The 23,077-nt window shown below is 44.6% G+C and overlaps 1 protein-coding gene across 1 annotated transcript in view; it reads right to left on the bottom strand.

The window, feature by feature from the left end:
* Positions 1 to 23,077, bottom strand: part of dph6 (diphthamine biosynthesis 6) — a 222,786-nt gene that overhangs the window by 28,076 nt on the left and 171,633 nt on the right. Inside the window, exon 14 of the mRNA XM_084311213.1 lies at positions 13,655 to 14,036. Within this exon, the coding sequence (XP_084167339.1) occupies positions 13,655 to 14,036 (382 nt within the window). The remainder of the gene's footprint in view (positions 1 to 13,654; positions 14,037 to 23,077) is intronic.

Below are 23,077 nucleotides of genomic sequence, written 5' to 3'. Positions count from 1 at the left end.
TGGGTGAGAGATAGGCTGGGTGAGAAACAGACAGGCTGGGTGAGAGATAGGCTGGGTGAGAGACAGACAGGCTGGGTGAGAGACGGAAAATAAATATGGCTGGGTGCATGTAAATTAAAAAGTAGCTTTATTAGTTTATTCACGTACTTGCCATGGTAACTACTCATTGTTTACTGGTAACTGTTGTAGTTGGTTGGCATTTGAGGCAAGTGAGTGGTAGGTGTCAGACATGCTCAAGCCATTTGCAACCCTCCCCTGTGTGGATCATGGACAGACACAATAGACTCCACACACATCAAATAACAATATTCACCAGCAAGATACTACAAGAAGATTTTACATCTGATCTTTTTTATAACTGGAAAATGTCATGTCACTACATTGATAATATGCATATATAAATAATATATAGGGTGTGTACTATCATCAAATTATCTTACTTGTTAGTTAGCTGGCCACAAGTGCTGGATGCAGACTCTCAGCCACTTCTCTGATGTCAACAAGTGCATGGAGGAAGGCGTCAAGAAACATGGTCCACTCCACAAAGCGTTACGGTCCAGCAGTTCCTCCTCACTTGCCCCCACCTTTTCATGGACTTATACCTCCACCTGCTGGATCATTCTCGTCATTGCCCCTTGAACTCTGTGTACATTTGTGTCTGGTCAAACTGTCCATGTTTCTGAATGTTCTCCCGATCTTGCTGTCTATCCCAGTGTACCTGTTGCCCCTTGTTTTCTCTTGTCTGGTTTAGCTTGTGATTATTATCTTTAGTGTTATTTCCCCAGTGTGTTTAGTCTTGTCTTGTGTTGTTATTTAGTCTTGTCGTTCTGTTCCCAGGTGTGTCTCGTTTCCAATCACCCTCATGTTTCAATCAGTATGTGTATTTAAGTGTTGTCTGCCCTGCCTTCCTTGTCGGGTCATTACTCCTGTTACTCTGGTTTTTCTGTTCCTGACGTGACATGTGTTCGTTGGATGTTCCTGTGATTTTGCTGTTTTTGCTGTTTCCCCCCGGTCTCCTTGTAGTGTTATTTAGACTGTCAGCTGTTCGCTGAACACTGCCGTGAGTACTGAGTAGTCATGTATATCATTGTGTAGGCATTATCGCTCCCGTCTTGGAGGATAAGCCTGTTGCCGTTATTAGTATCACCTCTCTTGCATGTTTGTGTATGCTGTTATGTGCTTCTGTAGCACCGTCGTCCGACGCCTTTTGTTTGTGCCTCGTTTTTTGGAGACAGTGTGTCGTCTCTTTACTTTTCCTGTTTTGCCGTTTAGCTCAAGTATAGGCTTCTCGTGTTAATGTATTTTGGAGACAGTATTGTCTCTCTTTATTGTCCCCGTTTGTAGAGACTAGAGTAGTCTCCTCTTTTCGTTATCCATCCTTGTCGGCGTGAACGCCCTATTGCTCCTCACTAATAAACATTATTTTGTTTGAGAAGCAACACCTTTTTTTTTTTCTTTTTTCTTTTTAGACTTCCGGTTTGAAATGTCTGAGTGAGCAGCCATTGCAAAAAGCTCCCGGTCGCAAATCAAGTTTCAAGTTTCAAGTTTCTTTAATAGTTGTCATACAGAAGTACAGAATACTTTTGTACAAAATGCTTCTTACTGTTGCGCTCCAGAGACTGTGCATGACAAGATAAGTATGAAATAAAAACATAGTAAAAATTAGAAGAAAAAAAAGAGGTCACAGTGTTCAGTTTAGACATATGTACAATGTTCGTAGACGTAGTTACCATACAATATACAATACTGTGCAGTGTACTAATATACAATACTATATAGTGCAAGGCATAAATGGACGAGGTGCAGTTTAGGTACAATTCACAGTAGGTGTACGAGTTGTAGTGCAAATCCTTTATCAATAAATATAAAGTGTAAGTGTGTTTGTGTGATCTAAGTGTGGAGAGTGGGTGCTGCAGTGTGTTGTTTGTTTGAGTGAGTGTGTGTGTGCGTGTGGGTGTGTGTGCTGTGTGCATTTGATGGTTGTTGCATAGTGATTATTGTTCGTTTAGCGATTATTGTTCGTTTAGCAGCCTGATGGCCTGGGGATAGAAGCTCCTTCTGAGTCTTTCTGTGCTCGCCATAAGACTCCGGTATCGCTTGCCTGACGGCAGCAGTTCAAAGAGGCAGTTGTTCGGGTGGCTCGAGTCCTTAATAATTCTCTTAGCCTTCCCCTTGCACCGCTTGTTGTAAATGTTCTGGAGGGTGGGAAGCCCCCCTCTAATTGTGCGTTCGGCTGAACGTGTCACTCTTTGTAGTCTGCTACGGTCTTGTGCAGTGCTATTCCCAAACCAGGAGGTGATGTTGCCGGTCAGGATGCTCTCTATTGTACATGAGTAGAAGTTCCTAAGGATCTTCTGGCTGACTTGGAACTTCCTTAGGCGCCTGAGGAAGTAGAGGCGTTGTCGTGCCTTCTTCACAACACTGTCAATGTGTGTGGTCCATGACAAGTCCTCGGATATGTGGGCTCCGAGGTACTTGAAACTGTTCACTCTCTCAACTGGTGCCCCGTCGATGCTGAGGGGGCTGTAGTCCTTGACCCCCGACCTCCTGAAGTCCACAATCATCTCTTTTGTTTTGCTGACGTTCAGGGAGAGGCAGTTCTCCTGACACCACTGTGACAGGTTCTCTACCTCTTCCAGGTAGGCCCTTTCGTCGTTGGCAGAGATCAGGCCCACCACTACTGTGTCATCAGCAAATTTGATGATGGTGTTGTTGTTCCGCTGTGCTACGCAGTCATGTGTGTACAGGGAGTAGAGGAGGGGGCTCAGAACACAGCCCTGGGGGGCCCCTATGTTGAGCGTGATGGATGAGGAGGTGCAGTTGCCGGCTCTTACCACCTGGGGTCTGCCCGTCAGGAAGTCCAGGACCCACTGGCACAGGTCATAGTTCAAGCCCAGGTCCCTGAGCTTGGCTATGAGTTTGGAGGGGACTATGGTATTGAATGCTGAGCTGTAGTCGATGAACAGCATTCTCACATAGTTCCCCTTCCTCTTGTCCAGATGTGATGCTGCTGTGTGCAGCACATGGGCTATGGCGTCCTCCGTGGACCTGTTGGGGCGATATGCAAATTGCAGAGGGTCCAGGTTGATGGGGAGGGAGGAACAGATGTAGCCCTTCACTAGCTTCTCAAAGCACTTCATGGCTATGGAGGTGAGGGCTACAGGGCGGTAGTCGTTGAGGCAAGCGGGCGTAGATTTTTTGGGTACAGGGATGATGGTGGACTTCTTCAGACAGGTGGGGATGACGGCCTGTTCCAAGGACAGGTTGAAGATGTCAGTGAAAACCGGGGCCAGTTGGTCGGCACAGACTTTTAGGACGCGGCCGGGGATGCCGTCCGGTCCTGCTGCCTTCCTGATATCCACTTTTTTAAAGATCCGTCTCACCTCATGCTCTGTTACCCTGAACACTGAGTCTCCATCAGCAGACCCCCCCCCCCCCATTGCCGTGGTTTGTAGGCTGGTGTTGTTATTCACAGCCTCAAACCTCGCATAGAAGGAGTTGAGATCATTTGCTAAGGAGATGTCACTGTTCAGTTTGAGGGGGGTTCCTTTGTAGTCTGTCATTGTTCTGAGGCCCTGCCACATGCCTCTAGAGTCAGCCTGTTCAAACTGAAGTTCAACTTTATCCCTGTAACGCCGTTTTGCCTCTATTACTGCTCTCCTGACGTTGTATCTTGCCATCTTGTGTTCTTCCATGTTGCCTGTCACCAGCCCGGTGTTGTATGCTGATGTGCGCACTTTCAGAGCCTCACGGACGGATTTGTCTACCCAGGGCTTTTGATTTGGGTAGATATTAATTTTGGTGGTGGGGATTATTACTTCTACCTGAGTACAGACATAGTCAATCACCGTTTCGGTGTATTCGTTAATATTGGCTGTGTTATCACGGAGTACACTCCATTCTGTGCTTCCCAGCACTGCTTGGAGTGACTCTACTGACGTCACGGTCCAACGCTTAACCTCTCGCGAGACCACCGGCGTTCGCTTGAGACACTGTTTGTACTTAGGCAAAAGAAAAATTGCGGCGTGATCGCTTTTACCGAATGGACTAAGAGCCTGTGACTTGTACCCATTCTTAAATTGCGAGTATACATGGTCTAATATGTTCTCGCCTCTGGTGGGACAGGTCACATGCTGATAGAAATTCGGCAGCACCTTTTTAAGACGCGCGCTGTTGAAATCCCCCAAGACCAAAATGGCCGCGTCAACGTTAGCTGCCTGGAGTTTGTTTACCTCGTCGTGAAGTTTTGAAAGTGCGACCTCAGTGTTCGCGTGTGGTGGAATGTACACTCCGATGAGGATGATGGACGTTAACTCTCTTGGGAGGAAGAAGGGTCGACATTTTATCGTGATAAACTCCAGGTCTGGGGAGCAGTGGTTAGACATTTCTTTTGTGTTGCCTAAATCGCACCACTCCTTGTTTATCATGAAGGCGATGCCGCCTCCTTTCTTCTTTAGTGACTCTAATGCCGTCCGGTCTTTCCGTAGAACGAAGAAGTGGTCTGCCGGTTCTATTGCATGATTCGGGACATCTGGACTCAGCCAAGTTTCTGTGAAACAGAGGACGTTACAATCCCGAATGTCCCTCTGGAATTGGATCCTTGCTCTGATGTCGTCCAATTTGTTTCCTATCGATTGCACATTGGCCAACAATATGCTGGGCAATGTGGTTCTGTGTCGTTTGGACCTCAGTCTGTTCCGGACCCCGGCTCTCTTTCCTCGTCTTCGCGGCGGCTTTTGTTGTTGTCCGTTGTCCGTCAAAACAACATGATCTGAAAACGAAAAAAGTAACCATTCAATGACAAAAGGGAGGAAGAACAAGTGGACAAATGAGAAAAGAAAAAAGACCCCAGAAGAAAAGGAAATAACGGAGGAAAACGGACGACGTGAAGAAATGGAGCAGAAATGGCTGCAAAGCGCCGAAGTTACGCGGAAATAAAAAAGGAATTCGGTTCCAATCACCGATGACCGCTCTGAAAGTGTACTGGCAGGAAGGCATCAAAATCGACAGCAGTGCACAAGAGGCAGTGAGGGACATAAATCGGGATGGAGAGAGGACGCCGGGACGAAGAGAGGGGGAAAAACCCACATGTACACCCACCCCGATGGAGAGACTGGAGAAGACGCGCAGGTGGAACAGAATCAAGAGAGGAGGACGGAAGAGAGATGGGGATTGGAGATGATTCGGGACAGACCAGCTGAGGAGAGTGACAGAGGGACATCGGAGAGAAGCACAGGAAGAGCGTGAGGGACCACGATGCTTCAAAAGTAAAGATAAGTACAAAACAAAACAAAAAATGACCATGACTAAATGTGAAAGATACATAGGAATACACACAACATAGAATATGAGTAATTGTAAACATAAAAAAAATTTAAATAAAAAAATTAAACAGAGAGAAGGCATGTGATACACAGTACAAATGAATGTGAACATGAAAATGACTGATTCTCTGTCTCTGAAAATGACTGACGTAGAGAGAGAAACACACGTTGGACAGATACAAAAAAAAAATAAAAAAATAGACATATGACCGGGAGCTCAAGGGCAGGGCAGCACACAGACAATGCTGGACTTACATGGTGAGCTTTTTTTTTTAGCCACTAGGGGGAGCCCTCTCACTAGGAGAGCCTTTTCTCCCCACCCCCCAGTAGGGGATAGAGGAAATAAAATAATTACCTCTGACACCATGGAATTGTCAAACTTTGTGAATGTTGTAAATGTTTATTATAGTTCTTTGAATGTAAGTCGAGTAGAGTTAGCAGTGGCTACAACTACAAATATAATTTTATGTGACATGGGTAGAACGGGAGATCATTTCGAATGGAAAGATGACACAAATTAAGGGTATTAAGATGATGTTGTTGAATGTTAATGGTATGAATAATCCAATCAAAAGGAGTAAGGTGATGACGAAATTTAAGAAAGAAGAGGCACAGATTATTTTTCTACAAGAAACCCATCTAATATCACAAGAACATGGAAAACTGAAGAGATTCGGATACGAGAATATGTTTTATAGTTATTTTAAACAGAACCTTAGGAGAGGAGTAGCTATATTGATTAAGAATGCAGTGAAGTTTGAATTGATTAAAGAAGTGAGAGATAAAGAGGGGAGATATGTAATGGCCAAGGGGAAAATGGAAGGTCAAATGGTAACATTAATGAATGTATATGCACCCCCAGACAGTGAGAAATATCTATTTGAAACTATCTTTGATATTATAGCAATGGAAGGGGAAGGGGTTCTAATCTGTACAGGAGACTTCAATGTAGTATTGAACTATGACATGGACACGACAAGCACAAAGAGATGGAGAACACACATTAGCAAATATATGAATATACAAAATGACAGAATTAGGAATCACGGCTATATGGAGAGAAACACACACACTAGACAGGGAATACACACATTATTCACACCCACACACAACATATTCAAGGATAGATTACTTCCTCATGACAACAGGGGACAGATACAGAGTAGAATACTGTAGAATAGGGGTAACAGACATATCAGATCACAGCGCAACATATCTGACAGTGAATCTGAAAAGTAGACGGAGAAACACAGTCTGGAGACTGAACGTAGGTCTATTGAATAACAAAGGATTAGTAGACGAAGTAAAAGAAGACATAATAAGATACAGAGAGGAAAATGATAATGGAGAGGTAAATCCAAACATTCTATGGGATGCAATGAAGGTGGTAATACGAGGAAAATTTATAACAAAGGCAGCACTACTCAAGAGGGCCAGAATAGAGACATACCAGAACTTAGTAAAGAAACTGAAAGAATTAGAGAAAAAACACAAAAAAAAAAAAACCAAGAGACACTTAAGGGAGTAAAAGACGTTAGAGAAAAGATAAACAAAGAATTACTGACAGAAATTGAGAAAAAGGCTAGATACATGAAACAGACATACTATGAAGGAGGAACGAGAGCGACCAGACTCTTAGCTAGACTAATCAGAATACAACAGAAACTAAATACAATACACACAATAAAAGACACAAACACAAACAGGTTACTAAGAGAACCAGCTGAAATAGAGAAGACATTTGTAGAATACTATAAGACACTATACACACAACCAAAAGCGGCAGGAGAAGAAGAGATAAAGACATTCTTAGAAAAATTTGATTTACCATCGATAGGAAAGGAACAGAACGAAATATTAAATGCAGAGATAACAGAACAGGAAGTGGGAAATGCGATCAGTAAAGCAAAGAACAATAAGTCACCAGGTAGCGACGGATTCCCTTCGGAATTTTACAAAACATTTAGGGGCCTTTCTCACTCACCAACATCTTTCTAGGTCTCTTTTGATTTTCTGATTAATCTGTGTATAGTTTGCATCATATAATCCCTCCACCCCTCTTGTAATATTCACTCCTAGGTATCTGATCCTGTCCATATCCCATTTAATCTTGTATTTTTCTTTTATCTCTGTCGTTGTCGTTGGGGTGTAGTTCAATGTTAAGGTCTGTGTCTTCGTTATGTTAAGTTATGTTTATGCCTCTAGACTTTAGCTCAAGGATCGAAATCATAAAGATGAATATATTACCAAGGTTACTATACCTATTTCAGGCTCTACCTATATTAATACCACAAAGCCAGTTCAGGGAATGGAATAAACAGATATCAAGATTCATATGGGGGGGGGGAAGGCCAAGGATCAGATATGTGACTCTACAATTACCAAAGGAGAAAGGAGGAATGGCAATACCCAGTTTAGAAGATTACTACTATGCAGCACAGCTGATAATAGTAGCATGTTGGTGCAATGAGAATTATGAAGCCAAATGGAAAGATATAGAAACAAAAAAAGAGGGACTCAAAGTGCAGGCACTAATAGGAGACAGGGAGCTATACAGAAGAAAGGAACAACTAATAGACCCAATTACCAAATTCACTATAAATATATGGAACAAGATAGTAAAGAAATACAAGCTAGAAAAAGAATCCAAGATACTGAGATGGATAACGCACAACAACAAATTTAAACCAGAGATAGAAGATCATGGGTTCAAACGATGGGAGAGGGGGGGCATAACAGCAATATGTACAATGATAGAAGGAGGGGAGATCCAGACTCTACAAAAATTGAAAGAAAGATTTGGACTAGAGAATAGAGACCACTTTAGATATTTACAGATTAGAGACTACTACAACAAGGAAATAAAACTAGACAAAGACAAAGATCAGAATGGGATAATTAGGATAATGGTAAAAGCATACGAAGGAAGGAAGGGGAGGGGAATATCAGCACTATATCAGGCAATAATGGACAGCAAGGACATCACAACCATATATATAAAGGAAAAGTGGGAGAAGGAATTAGAAACAGAGATAACAGAAGAAGAATGGTATAACATATGTAAGATGCAACACACAACCACAGGGTCAAGGATATGGAGGGAGTTTAGGTATAAACATAATTCGATTCTTTATAACACCAGAAATATAGGGCAACTAGACACCAACACAGAAACCATGCTGGAGAAAATGTGGACAGGAAATAGCAAACCACACACACATATTTTGGGGATGTCAGATAATAAAGAACTATTGGGAAGAGATAGGAGAGATAATAAATGAAATAGTAGGATATGAAATACCCCAGACAGGCCAAGTATTGTATTTAGGGAACTTAACACAGGAAGGAATTCAGGGGGAAGACAAATACTTGATTAAGATATTATTAGTAGCAGCCAAGAAAGCATTGATGAAAATGTGGTATAGAGTAGAAGCACAGACGAAAGAACAATGGACAGAGATAGTAGGGGGGGATACAGGAAATGGAGAGAATCACACATAGGCTGAGGCTACAAGACGAGAAGTTTGAGTCAAAATGGGAGAAGTGGGAAGAGTATAGGAAGAAAAGAAACGACATCACAGGAGAGTGAAAGGGAGACAAGAAGAGAAACAGAAATCGAAATTAAAATGAACTATGAAGGTACCAAAGAACCCATGTCACTTTATTCTTTTATATATTTTTCTTTTTCCCTTTAGTTAATTCATTTTAGGTCAACTCTTCATTTGATTTTGATATTATTTTCTACTATCAGCTATATCTTTTAGTTCTTATCTGTCGAATTGTATTGTACTGTCTCTTATAATTTTGACCGCCAATTGTAATGTTGTAAGTGGAGAAGCAACACCTGCCACCTGCCTATCCTCTGCCTGTCTGCATTTGGGTTACCTTCTACCACACCAACATGCTGTCTAAATGTACCCACTCTAACACAAAGACCTTGCCAAAACATGGATGAAGCGAAGCGATTGACGCTATTGAACTTGCCCTCAAATGGTAAGAGGAGAACAACCCCTTCGACCACAACCAAGACAAGCAGTTGCTAGTGTATTTCTCCACAGGATTCACAAGCACTGCAGATGATGCAGTCAATGCTGAAAGAGCGGCTGAAGTAGGGAGGGAGATGCAGATAAAGCTGGATGGACAGTCAGTAACATCGACCATGGAGGTGAGTTTTACTCATTACTCAGATAGATTCACAAGTTCAATGAGAAGATTCACCTAAACTCACTCAAGTTGTTCAACTGACTGATAATTTTCTCCCAACGAGATATGACATTCGAGACGAGCTTAGAGTATGAGCTGACTACCTTCCCCTTGTTCAGTAACAAAGACCAGAAAATGAACAAGGCGAACAAGGCAGCACATTTGCCACGCACCGGGTACTACTTTGGGTGAAATACAATACAAAATGTTCTCACGGATCGTGGCGGCCGGGCTGATCAAACCGGAGATTGGATGCAGACAGGTGCAGCTGCACAGCATTCTCTCCGTGCTTATCTCCAAACACGGGACTGGATGCTGCTGCAGAGCATGTCTTTGGACCCCAGTGACTATGGATGGATGGTTCATGGTTATGAGCCAGTTCCAACACTGGACCCCATGGCTGTAATTGTAATTGTAATGGAGATTGTGTCAAGTGTATCTCAGCATGTGGAAATTGTAAAGGCATTACTGTACATGCAATAATTGTATTCCTGATGGTGTAGAGTCTGGAGAAGACTCATACCTTGACTCATGAAGCATTTGACATTGTGGATAAGTATTGTTTTCTAACTTAATATTTGAGATATTGAAATAAACAAATAAAGCTACTTTTTTATTTACATATAAAAGTGGGCGTGGCCATTTTTCCACCAAGGAGTGGTTTCAGTACAAAATAAATATTTGCAATCAATTCAGAATCATGAAAAAAACCCAGTTTGACACCTCACAAGGTGCTTAAGGCAAAAATAAACATTAACATTTTCACAGATAATGTTCCGGGTACTCCAACTTTCAGCAGCTGTCACAGGTTTTCCTATGGAAGTTGAATTTAAATATTTTATATGTGTTATTAGACACATTTACAAACACATTGGTGAAGAAATGTCTTGGTAAGGAATTTATTCCAAGAATCTTTTTATATTTCCCTGACTAAACTAATCTAATGGATACTTGTACTGACAACTATGTCAGGTTATTCTACTCAAAAAGCAGTTACTGCACTACTACGAGTTAAATACATATTTCAATATGGTACCATATTCTTTTGGTGCTTATTAGGGAGCAGAGTTGAATCTTTATCGTTCTTTCTGCATATTTGCATATTTCTTTCTCTCTACCTATATAATTAATCTCTTATCGCTGCTCTATTCTTTTATTAGAAATACTGCTTGATGAAAACATAAATATTTCTTCAATCTTCATCTTCAATGAAAAAAAAAATAAAGGAAAAAAGGTGAGGTCCGTGTAGGCCCTCCGAACCGCTCCGTCGTAACTAACACGTTGCGACAAGATGTTTTAAAGGTTTCATTCTGAGCATATGCCTTGTCCGTCAGCTGGGAATCCTAACGCGAGTAATGGAGGGTGTGTGTGTGCGTGTGCAGTCACATTTGGCCGCCGTGTCGTGCTCTGTCCTCTCGCTGACAGCGGCGAGCACTCGCGCGGCTGTGATGGCTAACGCCAGAGGTGCTAGTTTCCCCTCTCTTTGACTTATTGGACGCGTCCCCCCCCAGCGGGGTGTAGGCTGTGACCCATGAAAGGGCCCGTGGGGTGAGTGGGGTCCCGGGGCGTGATGGTGGTGGTGGTGGTTACAGCAGTGCGTGCAGAGAGAAGGTAACATTATTAGAGAGAATATTATTCCAGCTCGATGATGAGTCAACAACAGGCTTTGGGGAGAAGAGCGCGGTACAGTTCATAACCAAAGAGATGTGTGATTGAAGGGCAGGGGAGGGGGGTCTGGGCTGCTTTTGGTTTGTTTCTGGAGAAAAAATAAAAATTACCTTGCCGCTGTTCCTACCATGACCAAATCTAAATGTCAAAATATACTACCTTCGGGTACACGGGATGCACGACTGATTCATCAAAGATAAGCCTAGAATTTGCTATTTCAGTCTGTCAACCACATGATGACCCAGAATGTTCAAATAGTACAGAATCTATTTCTAACAGTATTCAGGGGATATCTCAAAGGTGAGTCTACATATTTTGATTTTCATTGATTAATTGTAGTCCATATATAGTACATTTGGAGCACTGCATAGTCTAGAAGTCCTACATTCAAACATCACATTAGTTCCTCTTTCACTTTCTAAGATTATTCCTCAACACTTCTGCTTTATTGGACTGCTACAATATAGAGTGAGAGGAAAGATGTGTGTGTGTGTGTGAGAGAGAGAGAGAGAGAGAGAGAGAGAGCGAGAGAGAGAGAGAGAGAGAGAGAGAGAGAGAGAGAGAGAGAGAGAGAGAGAGAGAGAGAGAGAGATTCAACATGGGTGGCGGCTACAGGTTTTAGGGTGGGCATGTACCCCAAGACAAGACATGTGTTTTCTTTTCCCAATTTAACACATGTATTCAAAGGGGATTCTTTTAAAACTTCACTAAATCTGTTTTTGTAGCTCAGTAATCTCCCACTTTATATTAAGAGTAAATACTGTATATTTATTTAGAGATTTTCACATAAATTATTAGAGATTAAACCATTGATTGCATATGGTTGCGTACAATGAATGGTTGTACAGTTGCATTTTGTGGTTCCCTCTCAAGGTGCTCCAAGCTCAAGTCCATGCAAGTGTGCTACAGACGAGACAGAGAGAGAGAGACAGACAGAGACAGAGACAGAGAGAGAGAGAGAGAGAGAGAGAGAGAGAGAGAGAGAGAGAGAGAGGAGAGAGAGAGAGAGAGAGGGAGAGAGAGCAACACACACACCATGGGCTCAAACTCACATACCCGCAAGTACACGCCCATCAGCCCACTAAGCCGCGAAGCTCCCGGCAGCAAACACACATCGCACTTAATTTTAATTTCATACCTACTTGGTGTGAACTAAGTAATTCTTGACTCCCCTCGAGATGATCCTGAGCTTGAATTATGATCACGTAATGAAGTGACAAAACAAAGAGCACAGTTTGCACTCGTGCGTACGAACACATGTACTCTAAACATACCGTCCTTATTCCTATTCATCACCGGTGACCAGAATTCCATGTCGGCTCATAAAGACGAGTTACGCCGGAGCTAAAAGTGACAGTGAGGATGGCTGGTTTGGCTCAGATTCAGAAGTGTTAATTGATTGCTTCAGCGGGGACTTGTGACAAGTGAGCCGGCTTGATAGATGCGCCCGTCGCCCTTTTCCTTCAGACGGGGAACATCTCTCAGGATAGAACAAATACCCGTTCCATATTCACCTTGATGAGAAGCTCCCCCCCCCCGGGGAGAGAGCGGGACGCTGGCATATAAATGTATAATGATGACAAAGGACTTCGCCAGATGCTCTGGGTTACTGTACGCGCAATACAGGAACAACAAAACGTCTCGCAGTAATTAAAGACGGAGGATGACATGGGGATCCTCAGGAGTGGCTGCTTCCTACACTGGTGCTTCATGGAGTTTACTTGGAGCTAATGTCACCTTCAACTTGCTTCATGGGGCAGAGCCACTCTAGCTTCTTAAGTGTCTTATAATAATAGTGATCTTGAATAGTTTCAAGTTTCAAGTTTGTTTATTATTTGTCAGAACAAAATACAGAATACTTTATAATGAAATGCTTGTTCCTTATGAGCCCCTGAGAGTGTGCTACACACAGTAAAGAGAAAGTAAGTAAAAAAATGTAAGAAGTAAAAAGTAGGTAAAGTCAATATACATATATACAATATACAATACAGAGTAAAATTAGTAACAGTGAGGTAGAATGCAGATGTACAAAACTTGGGGTAGGGTGCAAATGAGGTATGAATGTGGTGCAAATCTCTTTAATAATAGATACATATAAAGTGTGTTAAAGTGAATAAAGTGAATAAAGTGAGTGGTAAGGTGAGTGTTTGTTTAAAGTGAGTGTGTACATGTGGATGTGTGTGCAGTGTGTGTAATGGCACTGCGTTGGAATGATAAATCAACTAAAGGGAAATTAATCAAAAGGACACGAGGCAACAGTGGCTCGCGAGGTTACAGCAGTCGTCCGGTAACCGGGAGGTTCCCGGTTCGAATACGGCTCCTCCCGGGCAGTGTGTCGAAGTGTCCTTGAGCAAGACACATAACCCCCTAACTGCTAGTTTTTAAGTGAACTGTTCCTTTTAAGTATTATTAGACTGTTGTGTGTGAGTGGACAGTGTCTGAGGTTTACATGACATTACCTGTTACAATCTGCCCCGCCAGCGGGTGGTCACACTTGTAGAACACCCTGGAACACTGTGGCGACAGACCAGCTCCCATCCTTTCCACCGCATCCTGGAATGCGGCAACAAGTGCCCCCCGAACATCGAGGGCAGAGCTGGGTACAGTGCGTGCCAGAGAGAGGGAGAGCGTGGCACACCGGTTGTCACCAGACACCACGGTTTGGCATTCTATCGATCCACCCGCCACCTCTGTCGCCGCGCGACGGGAGGTCCTCTCTCTGGGGTCATCTTGGACGGCGGTGACATGAAGCTCCACAGCGGCGCCTCGCGGCAAGGCTGGCACGACAGCCACCAACAGTGGACCGTGTCGGATCCCCTCCGGCTCCCGGGCAGAATCCTCCTGCGATACAAGACAAACCGCATTCAAATCAACCGGTTGGCCAATGTTGTGCCCCATACTGCAATCAAACGTACAAGCCTCCCGCTGGGACACCCGCTGTGCCTTCTGAGCTGAATGACGACTCCCATCACCATACGATTGTATTGTAAAACACATTATAGTTCCCCAACGTCGGGGCTTCCTCTCGCAAGATTGACAGGGTATCAATTAAGAGATTGAGATTGCTAGGTGACTCCTGGTAATAATAGGGTGCTGGCAATTTGACGAGAATGCACACAGGGCATACAGCCACCATAAACAAAACGCTCCAACGCGCTCAGAGCTACATCAACTAACATGACAGCCCCGGCCGAAGATTATTTCCACCTCTCCGGGGAGATCATTCTCGGCACGTCGTGGCAGTTTCACACCATTTCGCCAGGCGTTTAGTGGAAACCCGCCTAAATTTTTTATCTACAGAGTGTAAAAACCTCTCTTCTCCTCCGGACTGCAGGGCATTATCAGCAACAAAATGTCTTGGAGCAGCGGCGCTACAATGTACCCTCTAATAAGACTTGGCTGGGGCTTTTTGTGCTAATGGGAGAGAAATGAGCATTTCATACAACCGCTGTTTCGGTGTTGGTCCATAGGGCGAAAACACTTAACCCTCCCTTTTCAATTTGCTGGATCAATTTTCATCCACTTACACCCCACTTCGTAAGTGCAGAATAATAACAGGTTACATACACTTTAGTTTTAAACCCCCCCCGTGCAGCGGTCTCTTTGTCCCTGCGACAAGACGGACCCGCCGTGACCCGATCCACGGTCTGGTCTCACCAAGGCAGCACTTACCTTCAGATTCCTCTTCGACGAAGGGCCCTGATTGTGTGTCAACAGCTAACCTCTCGCCTCAGAGTGTAATAACATTTGAAAAAGCAGTGATAGGGGGTGATGGGGGGTGGGCGGGTGGGGGGTTAAGATTTCTTTACTCCACTGATTGCACACAGAGAAGCTAGCTGGGAGTGATCAACAACAACAACAACAACAACAACAACAACAAGTACAAGAGCAGAGAACAATAGGCGTGTCAGCCGGGACCAGTCAGGGTGTTGTGTTGGAGTGACAGCACACATACATGCGCCCTCTGCTTTGATACATGTTAGATTAGCTCTTCTGCTACACGCTAGGTCTTCTCCTGGAGGGGGGAGTGAGAACCAGGGGGGAGACGAGTGACGGCATGGGGGTCAGGGGGTGGAGGAGGAAGGTCCTGCTCAGCCAGGCTTAAAGGCCAACCTGGAGGCCCTGGGTGCTGAGGTTCCGTCCCCAACCGACCAAGAGATCTCTGGGGACGTTGATGACGCTAACCCCCCCCCCCCCCCCACATGGCTGCAGGACACCACAGTCAGTGAACAGACTTCCTGACTTTTATTTCCTTTAGACCTGTCTGGTTAAATCAGGTCCCATTTATATTTATACCTCTGGGCAGTTTGTTCAGGACATTTAGTTCTAGATCTATGGAAGTAAGTGTATGGGCATGCGTGTGTGCGTTTGTTTAAACTTGACTGCAGTTAGAGCTCCCATTACCGGATGTATCTCTGCCAGGAGAGCGAGAGAGCAAGAGAGCGAGAGAGCGAGAGAGAGAGAGCCTGGCTGACATCCTCACATGACCAGAAATAATTTATTAGATGAATGCAATAAAATAAAGAGGTGACAAATCTTGATGTATGGTGGAGCTGAGTGCCAGAGTGGCGAGGTGGAAGGTTGGATGGTGGCAGTGTTCCTGTGTTTCTTTGTGTATGTGTGTGTATGTCTGTGTGTATGTGTGTGTCTGTGTGTATGTTCCGTCCCGCTTGACAGTGGCTACTTAACGCAATCCATCTCATTACTTCATTCCACGACCACTCCGGTTCTCTCTCTCTCTCTCTCTCTCTCTCTCTCTCTCTCTCTCTCTCTCTCTCTCTGTGCAGGGGCAGCAGGTAAAGTTGCTGTGAAGTGTGGTTTCTGCTGTGCTCAGCTTTCTCTCCTCTGATGGGGTGTGACCCACTTCTCTTTATGTTTGTTTTCCTTCTCTCCCTCCCTCCCTCCCTCCCTCCCTCCCTCTCTCCCTCCCTCCCTCCCCCGGCTCCCTCTTCTGCTTTGGCTCGTGTGCCCGGAGCGTGCGGCCGGCGATCGGAGGGCCCGAGAGGTGTGAAAGCCGAACGGTAAACACGGTAATAAGGAAGTGGTGTAAAGGCGGAGAGCAGCGGGGAGCTGATGGGGCCACGCCGCTCAGCCGGTTCCCCTACATTTCCTGCACAGCGGGACGCCTTCAGCGCGTGGCTCTCTGTGGCTGAGCGCCGAGAGCCGCCAGTCCCCCATAATATCCCTCCCTGCCCTCTCTCTCTCTCCCCTCTCTCTCTCTCGCCTTTTCCCCTCTCCACACACACACACACACACACACACACACACACACACACACACACACACACACACACACACACACACACACACACACACACACACACACACACACACACACACACACACACACACACACACACACACACACACACACACACACACACACACACACACACACACACACACTCTTACATTCCACTACGTAGCCGGCCAAGGCCATTTGTGGAAAACGAGACACACAATGCCGTTTCTGTTGCATTGCTCCGCTGACAGGCAGCCTGACGGGGGACCGGGTCAGGAGAGGTTTCAGGAGAGGCACAAGAGAAGAGACTGAGAGAACAACTCCTATATTGATTGTTTCTGTGTTCTTGGGTAACTGGAGTTGGACATGGAGAATAATACAGGGTAAAGGGGGGAAAAAGGGCTCACAAGTGTACACAGTGTCAGGGCTGCAAATGTCTGCATGGTCCGTCTGATTATTAATTTCTTTAAATAACATTGTATTCTGCTAATTCTAAAAGCATGTGTGAAAAAAAAGTATGTACCTGTGAAAACATAATTTGAGTTGCAGTTTTTCATTAAGTTATAGATTTGTTCCCAGCCTTATTGAAGATTGTGCAATAATGAACACAAGACGCTCAATAACGAGGAAATCATTGGCAAGAAAACAATAGCTGTTGACAATGTTTTCAAGACCTGTCACTGCTACAGAGAGAGGAGCCTGTTTTAACAATTATCGACTTACCACATAAACACCTCCTTATTCCTCCTCCTCACCCCCTCCACACACACACCCCCCCACCCCCCCACACACACACCCACCCACACAGGACGACCTCACAGTTCAACGCACCATAAATACGATTTCACACTCATGGCGACTCCAGTATGCTCCCAATTAACCCTGCAAGCTTCCTCGTCCACCTGATTAGAGAAATTATCAACGCACAACAACAACACGGCCCGTGGCTCCTCGCGACACGCCAGGCGTCAGTGTTCCTATCAGACGGAGAGGCACGCTCCACTGATCTCACATCAGTGTTCCTATCAGACGGAGAGGCACGCTCCACTGGTCTCACATCTCCAAACTCAGCCCGACTGCTAGTTACTGTGTGTGTGTGTGTGTGTGTGTGTGTGTGTGTGTGTGTGTGTGTGTCTGTGTGTGTGTGTGTGTGTGTGTGTGTGTGTGTGTGTGTGTGTGTGTGTGTGTGTGTGTGTGTGTGTGTGTGTGTGTGTAATAACCACAGCACACTTTGTCCATTAATCAGGCAAGAGGAAAAGAGTAACAAAGTGTTTGAGGGCGGGGTTTGAGATCAGGTCAGTCGCGAAAGCTTTACATGTCGGTCAAGTTGCGGGAACCTATGAGAGAAGACACATACTACCTGGGTTCTACTGAATGCTGTTGCATGTACTGTATGAAGAGGTTATGTCAGGGGTCATATTGCATGATATGCTGGTGTTGTTTAGATCAATACTCATGTGTTTACATCTGTATTTACCCATTTATTGGCGTGTCAAAATGTCTGCCATGAGATGGGCCTATGACGCCAGGACTTTGCTTGGCATTATGCCGGAGCCCAAGTTCTCTGCAGCAGCCAGCATGAGCACTGGAGCCTAAGTTATACCCCCTCTCTGTGGGAGCTGTGTTATCTGTGTTTGACCTGAGTTAAATATTCTCATTACATTCACTTCAAATGAGCACCGGCGCTTTGTGTAATCCCTACCCCAGGGAGAGAGCGTTTCACCAGGGCTTGGGATGAAACGGAGGCCCCCACCACCACAGCCCCTCTCTCCTCCACCTCACCACCACCCCTCCTCCCACCATCTGCACTGGGCGGGGGGAGAGAGAGAGAGCGCACAAGAGAGAGAGAGAGAGAGAGAGAGAGAGAGAGGGATGAGGGAAGAGAGAGGCTGGGAACTCGCACCCCGGCTGGCAGATCAGCCACACAAGCAGAGAGAGAGAGAGAGAGAGAGAGAGAGAGAGAGAGAGAGAGAGAGAGAGAGAGAGAGAGTGGGGGGTCAGGCTGGTAACCCCTACCACCCGAGAGTCTTCTCCATCTCTGAGGGGATGAGAGCAGGTTAACTCACCTGTTTACAGGGTGACACGCCCACAGCTGTCAATCAGGTGGCCTTAAAGCAGAGAGCCCCGGTTGAAAATGAAAAAAAAGCTGCTCATCTGTCAACGTATTTTGGGGGCAGACCGGGGTGAGTATCTTGATTTAATGTGATACACAGCCTGTTGAGGTTTAACAGATAAACAGCGTCGCCCGCGTTAAGTGACCTCTGACCCTTAGCCTCACCTGAGGCAACTCACCTCCCAAAGCTTCATTAATGGAGCTTTGGTTAAGCATGTGATCTAACCGCCTTAAATCGGCATGATTAATGGCATTATGCCGTCATCACTTTTACGCGTTCCATCCCATTGTGTGGGGGGGGGGGGGGTCCTCTCCCTCCCTCCCTCCCTCCCTCTCTCCCTCCCTCCCTCCCCCGGCTCCCTCTTCTGCTTTGGCTCGTGTGCCCGGAGCGTGCGGCCGGCGATCGGAGGGCCCGAGAGGTGTGAAAGGGAGGGAGGGAGGGAGGGAGGGAGGGAGGGAGAGAAGGAAAACAAACATAAAGAGAAGTGGGTCACACCCCATCAAGGTGACCACGTGATCAGGAAGTAAGTAAGCATATAAATCCCCACCTCAACTGTCACTTTGGTCACGCCTAACGGGGGGTTATACAGAGCACAGCCGTGCTCTGGCACCGAGTCGATGTCTTAAGACTTCCCAACCTCTCTCCAGAGTGTCTCCAGAGTCTCTGCTGCTCTCCAGCACACAGCGGCAGAGCCACATGTTGGAGGTGGGCTCGTTCCTCTCTCCCTGGGTCCCTATTCCCCCGACTAGACAGATTACAGCAGGAGGGGCAGGGCTGGCGGAGGAGCCCAGTGCCCTTATTAGCCGCATGGAGCCACTGGGGTAGTGGCTGGGGAGATGGAGAGATGGAGGGAGGAGGTGGCAAGAGAGAGAGCGAGAGAGAGAGCAAGAGAGAGAGAGAGAGAGAGGGGCGGAGGGGATAAGCTGCTCTGAGAGTTGAACGCAGCTCCAAAATAGCAGGGGAGCGGGGGGATAAAGGATTAGGGGAGGCTCTGAGGAAGACATCTGCTTCTGTGCCAAGCTCCATATTATCAAAGACACCAGCGTTTCCCACATCATCAACTTTTCATGAGTGCTCTCACTGGTAAATATCAGTCACAGAGGTATGGGTCTCAGGGGGGAAGAGAGAGGCTAGGAACTTTGGCTCTTTTGAAACTCTGCCTAATGCATGGAAAATTTGGAAAGGTGTCTTCGACTAGCTTGAATACTCAAGGCAAGTTTATACCAATACCAACGATAACGTCCATTATTCACTTCTATACCTTATACCAATCATAACATCCATGTTTCAATTCTATACCTTATATACCAAGCATACCATCCATGTTTCAATTCTATACCTTATACCAAGCATAACATCCATGTTTCAATTATATACCTTATATACCAAGCATAACATCCATGTTTCAAGTCTATACCTTATACCAAGCATAATGTCTCTTCTATACCTTATTTCAAGTGTAACATTCATGCGAGGATTATCCTTCATGTCTTTTTTGATGCACATGTTCATACTTGGTATTTATAATCCTTAACAAGGTAAGTGAGATCAACTTGTCAGGTTTATCAAATAACAAAGCAGCTCGATTACACTATTCCAGTAAAACATCAGATGCATAACGAGAACCCGGTATAGCTGGACTCATGTGTGACTTCTACCTGGGCATTGTACCAGGACTCTCTGGCATAACAGAAATAAGTGGAATGACTAATGGCCTAGCTAGAGTACACATTAGTTAGCTTAAATAAAGTAGTCATCTCTACATAGGCTAGCTAGAGTACACATTAGTTAGCTTAAATAAAGTAGTCATTTACTCTACATGGGATAGGTAGAGTACCCATGAATTATCTTAAATAAAGTAATCATCTCTACATGGGCTAGCTAGACCATTAGTTTGCTTAAATAAAGTAGTCATCTCTACACGATTCTAGCCAAACAAGTCAGTCAGCCACCTGTCAAGTACCTGTATACTTATATAATCTTATACCTGTGGGTCCACTACCTGTAGACTTACATAGTCTGATACCATATGGGTCCAGTACCTGTAGTCTTATATAGGCTGATACCCTATGGGACTTATACAGTAGTCTTATACCTGTATACCGCTATCCTCTCCTCATTCCTCTTTATGCAAAACAGCATGTGAATTTCATAATTAGGCTATCTATCATTCTTATTTATAAATAATTAATTAGATGACGAAATCTTGAACATGGACCAATATGAATTTGTATTTCAAGATTAGCTTCCTACACTCATAAGTAGGCTATCATGCTTAACACTTTTTCTGCTCTATAAAGCTCATTTTGTTTTCAGAACATCACACAGATATTAGATTAGAATAGATTAGAGTAAACTGTATTGTCAGATAACAACAAAATCGTATGGGCAGCCTACATATTAGTCTGAGTAAAATGTAGCAGTTTAGCAGGGGAGGGAAGGTGGGGTGTGTACTGTGCAAAGGCCTGCTGTTCTACACTTAACAAAAATGGTGCTAAGTATCACTAAAAGTGGTTCTCTGGCCCTTAATCATCTACAGCAGGGGTCTCAAACTTGCGGCCCGCTGGATGATATTTTGCGGCCCCCTACTTGACATCAAAGTTTAGTGTTAGTGCGGCCCGCACGCAACCTTTTGCCGAGTCGTTGCGCAAGTTGGACGTTTTATTTATTTGATCACTTGTAGGCTACCATAGCGCAGGCTCATGACAGCAATGTTACATTAGTGACTTGGTTGAAACGTGATTCCGGAGTGATACCAAGTAAAGTGGAAGGAAAATATATCCTGTCACCCAGTGTGTATGGCAGGCATCCTCAAAATTCTCTGCTATCTCCTCTGCAAGCACTGCTCCACTGTCTGTGTCTGTCTACTCTGGTCAAATCACATTCAGCGTCCCGTCAGCGTCCCCCCCCCCCACCCACAGTCTGCAAATCAGAGGCAGAGTAGGGCGGGTCTTCACGGAATGCGTGTCATCTCTTTCAACGGTTTGAGTCAGAGCGAGAGTTGACAGCGCATCTAAATCAAATCAAAATCAAATCAAATTTATTTATAAGGCCCAACAACACACGTTAATGTCCCCATGGGCCGTACATGTCTTCTTTAAACAAGTCAAGAAGAAAACATAACAATAAGTCAAGAACAGAACAAGAACACCATAAGGTCCAACAAATTTTAAATAAATGCAAATAAATGAAAGAATGCAAGCACTCCCAGACATACCCCACGCGAAGGTAAGGAAAAACTCACTAAAACCTAACAATAGGGAAAAATGCTCCACAGGCAGTGTGGAGGAGAGAAACCTTAGAAGGGCCATTCAAGGGGGGATCTCCCTTCTTAGATGTCGGTGATAGTAGTGTTGCAGACTAACAGTTGGTAAGCATGCACTCAAGTGTGTAGTGAAACACAGATGAGTGCATGCAATAGCAACTGAACATTTTGAAAGATTGAAGAGATATCTACAGGTAGTCTAATCTGCAGGTACTGTAGCTAGTAACCCCGTTCCCAGTTTTATCTCCGTGAGATAAATATAGCTAGTAGCCTAGTTTCGCCAGCAGGCAGCTAGTAGAAAAATGTGGCATGTTCAAAGATGGCCAGTAAAAGAAAAGTCGACAGTGAAAATCGCTGCAATTCAAAGGTGAATGGACTGAAAAATATGCGTGCATCCTCCCAGCACCAAACCAATGTGCCTAATATGCCAAGAAACGGTAGCTCTTGTGAAGAGTGGCAATTTGAAACGCCACTACGAAACAAAACAGTTATTTTGATGCAACCTTTCCTCAAAATTCAGTGCTAAGAACCACAAAAATAAATGGAATGAAATCATCATATCAAGCTGCAAGCTGAATTATTGTTAAATCTATGTCACAATGAGAAAAAGCAACCAAGTCCTCACTCAGTGGCATGGGTTTTGGCTAAACACAAGAAGCCATTCTCTGATGCATACATAATAAAATAATGTATGACTGAAGTGATGGAGACAATGTTTGAAGGCAAACAAAAGCAAATCCCCCTCAGATAGCACAGCAACCAGAATAACTGAAATACTGGCTGGTGATTTGATTAAACAGCTTTGTGATAGAATAAAAAAATGCACAGTGCATTTCCATAGCTGTGGATGAGTCCACTGACACCACTGAGAAGCCTATGTTCTGAAGAACCGTTCATGTTCTGAAGAACTGTTCATGTTCTGAAATGTTATTGCTAAAGATTGAGAAGATTGGATCAGTTGTACTTTTTTTGGAATACTTGAAACCCCTTTTTTGTGGAATATATGATGCAGCCCAGCCTCACCCAGACTCTACCTCCAGCGGCCCCCAGGTAAATTGAGTTTGAGACCCCTGATCTACAGGCTGTGTAGGAAAATGGCAAAAATGTAATACTGTTGTAAATATATTTTTCAGTTTAGGGTAGGGGAGAGTGGGGTAAGTAGTGCCAATTTTTACTTAAAGTGCCTTTAAAGCAAGGGGATTACAGTAATGCCCACAACTAAAATATGTACATATACAGTTTAGGATGTTGTGCAGCTGGG

Source organism: Notolepis coatsorum (assembly GCF_963971535.1).
Source record: "Notolepis coatsorum genome assembly, chromosome: 3".
Lineage (NCBI taxonomy): Eukaryota > Metazoa > Chordata > Actinopteri > Aulopiformes > Paralepididae > Notolepis > Notolepis coatsorum.
Note: the sequence above shows the minus strand (reverse complement) of the source record. Positions and strands in the feature narration are given on the sequence as shown.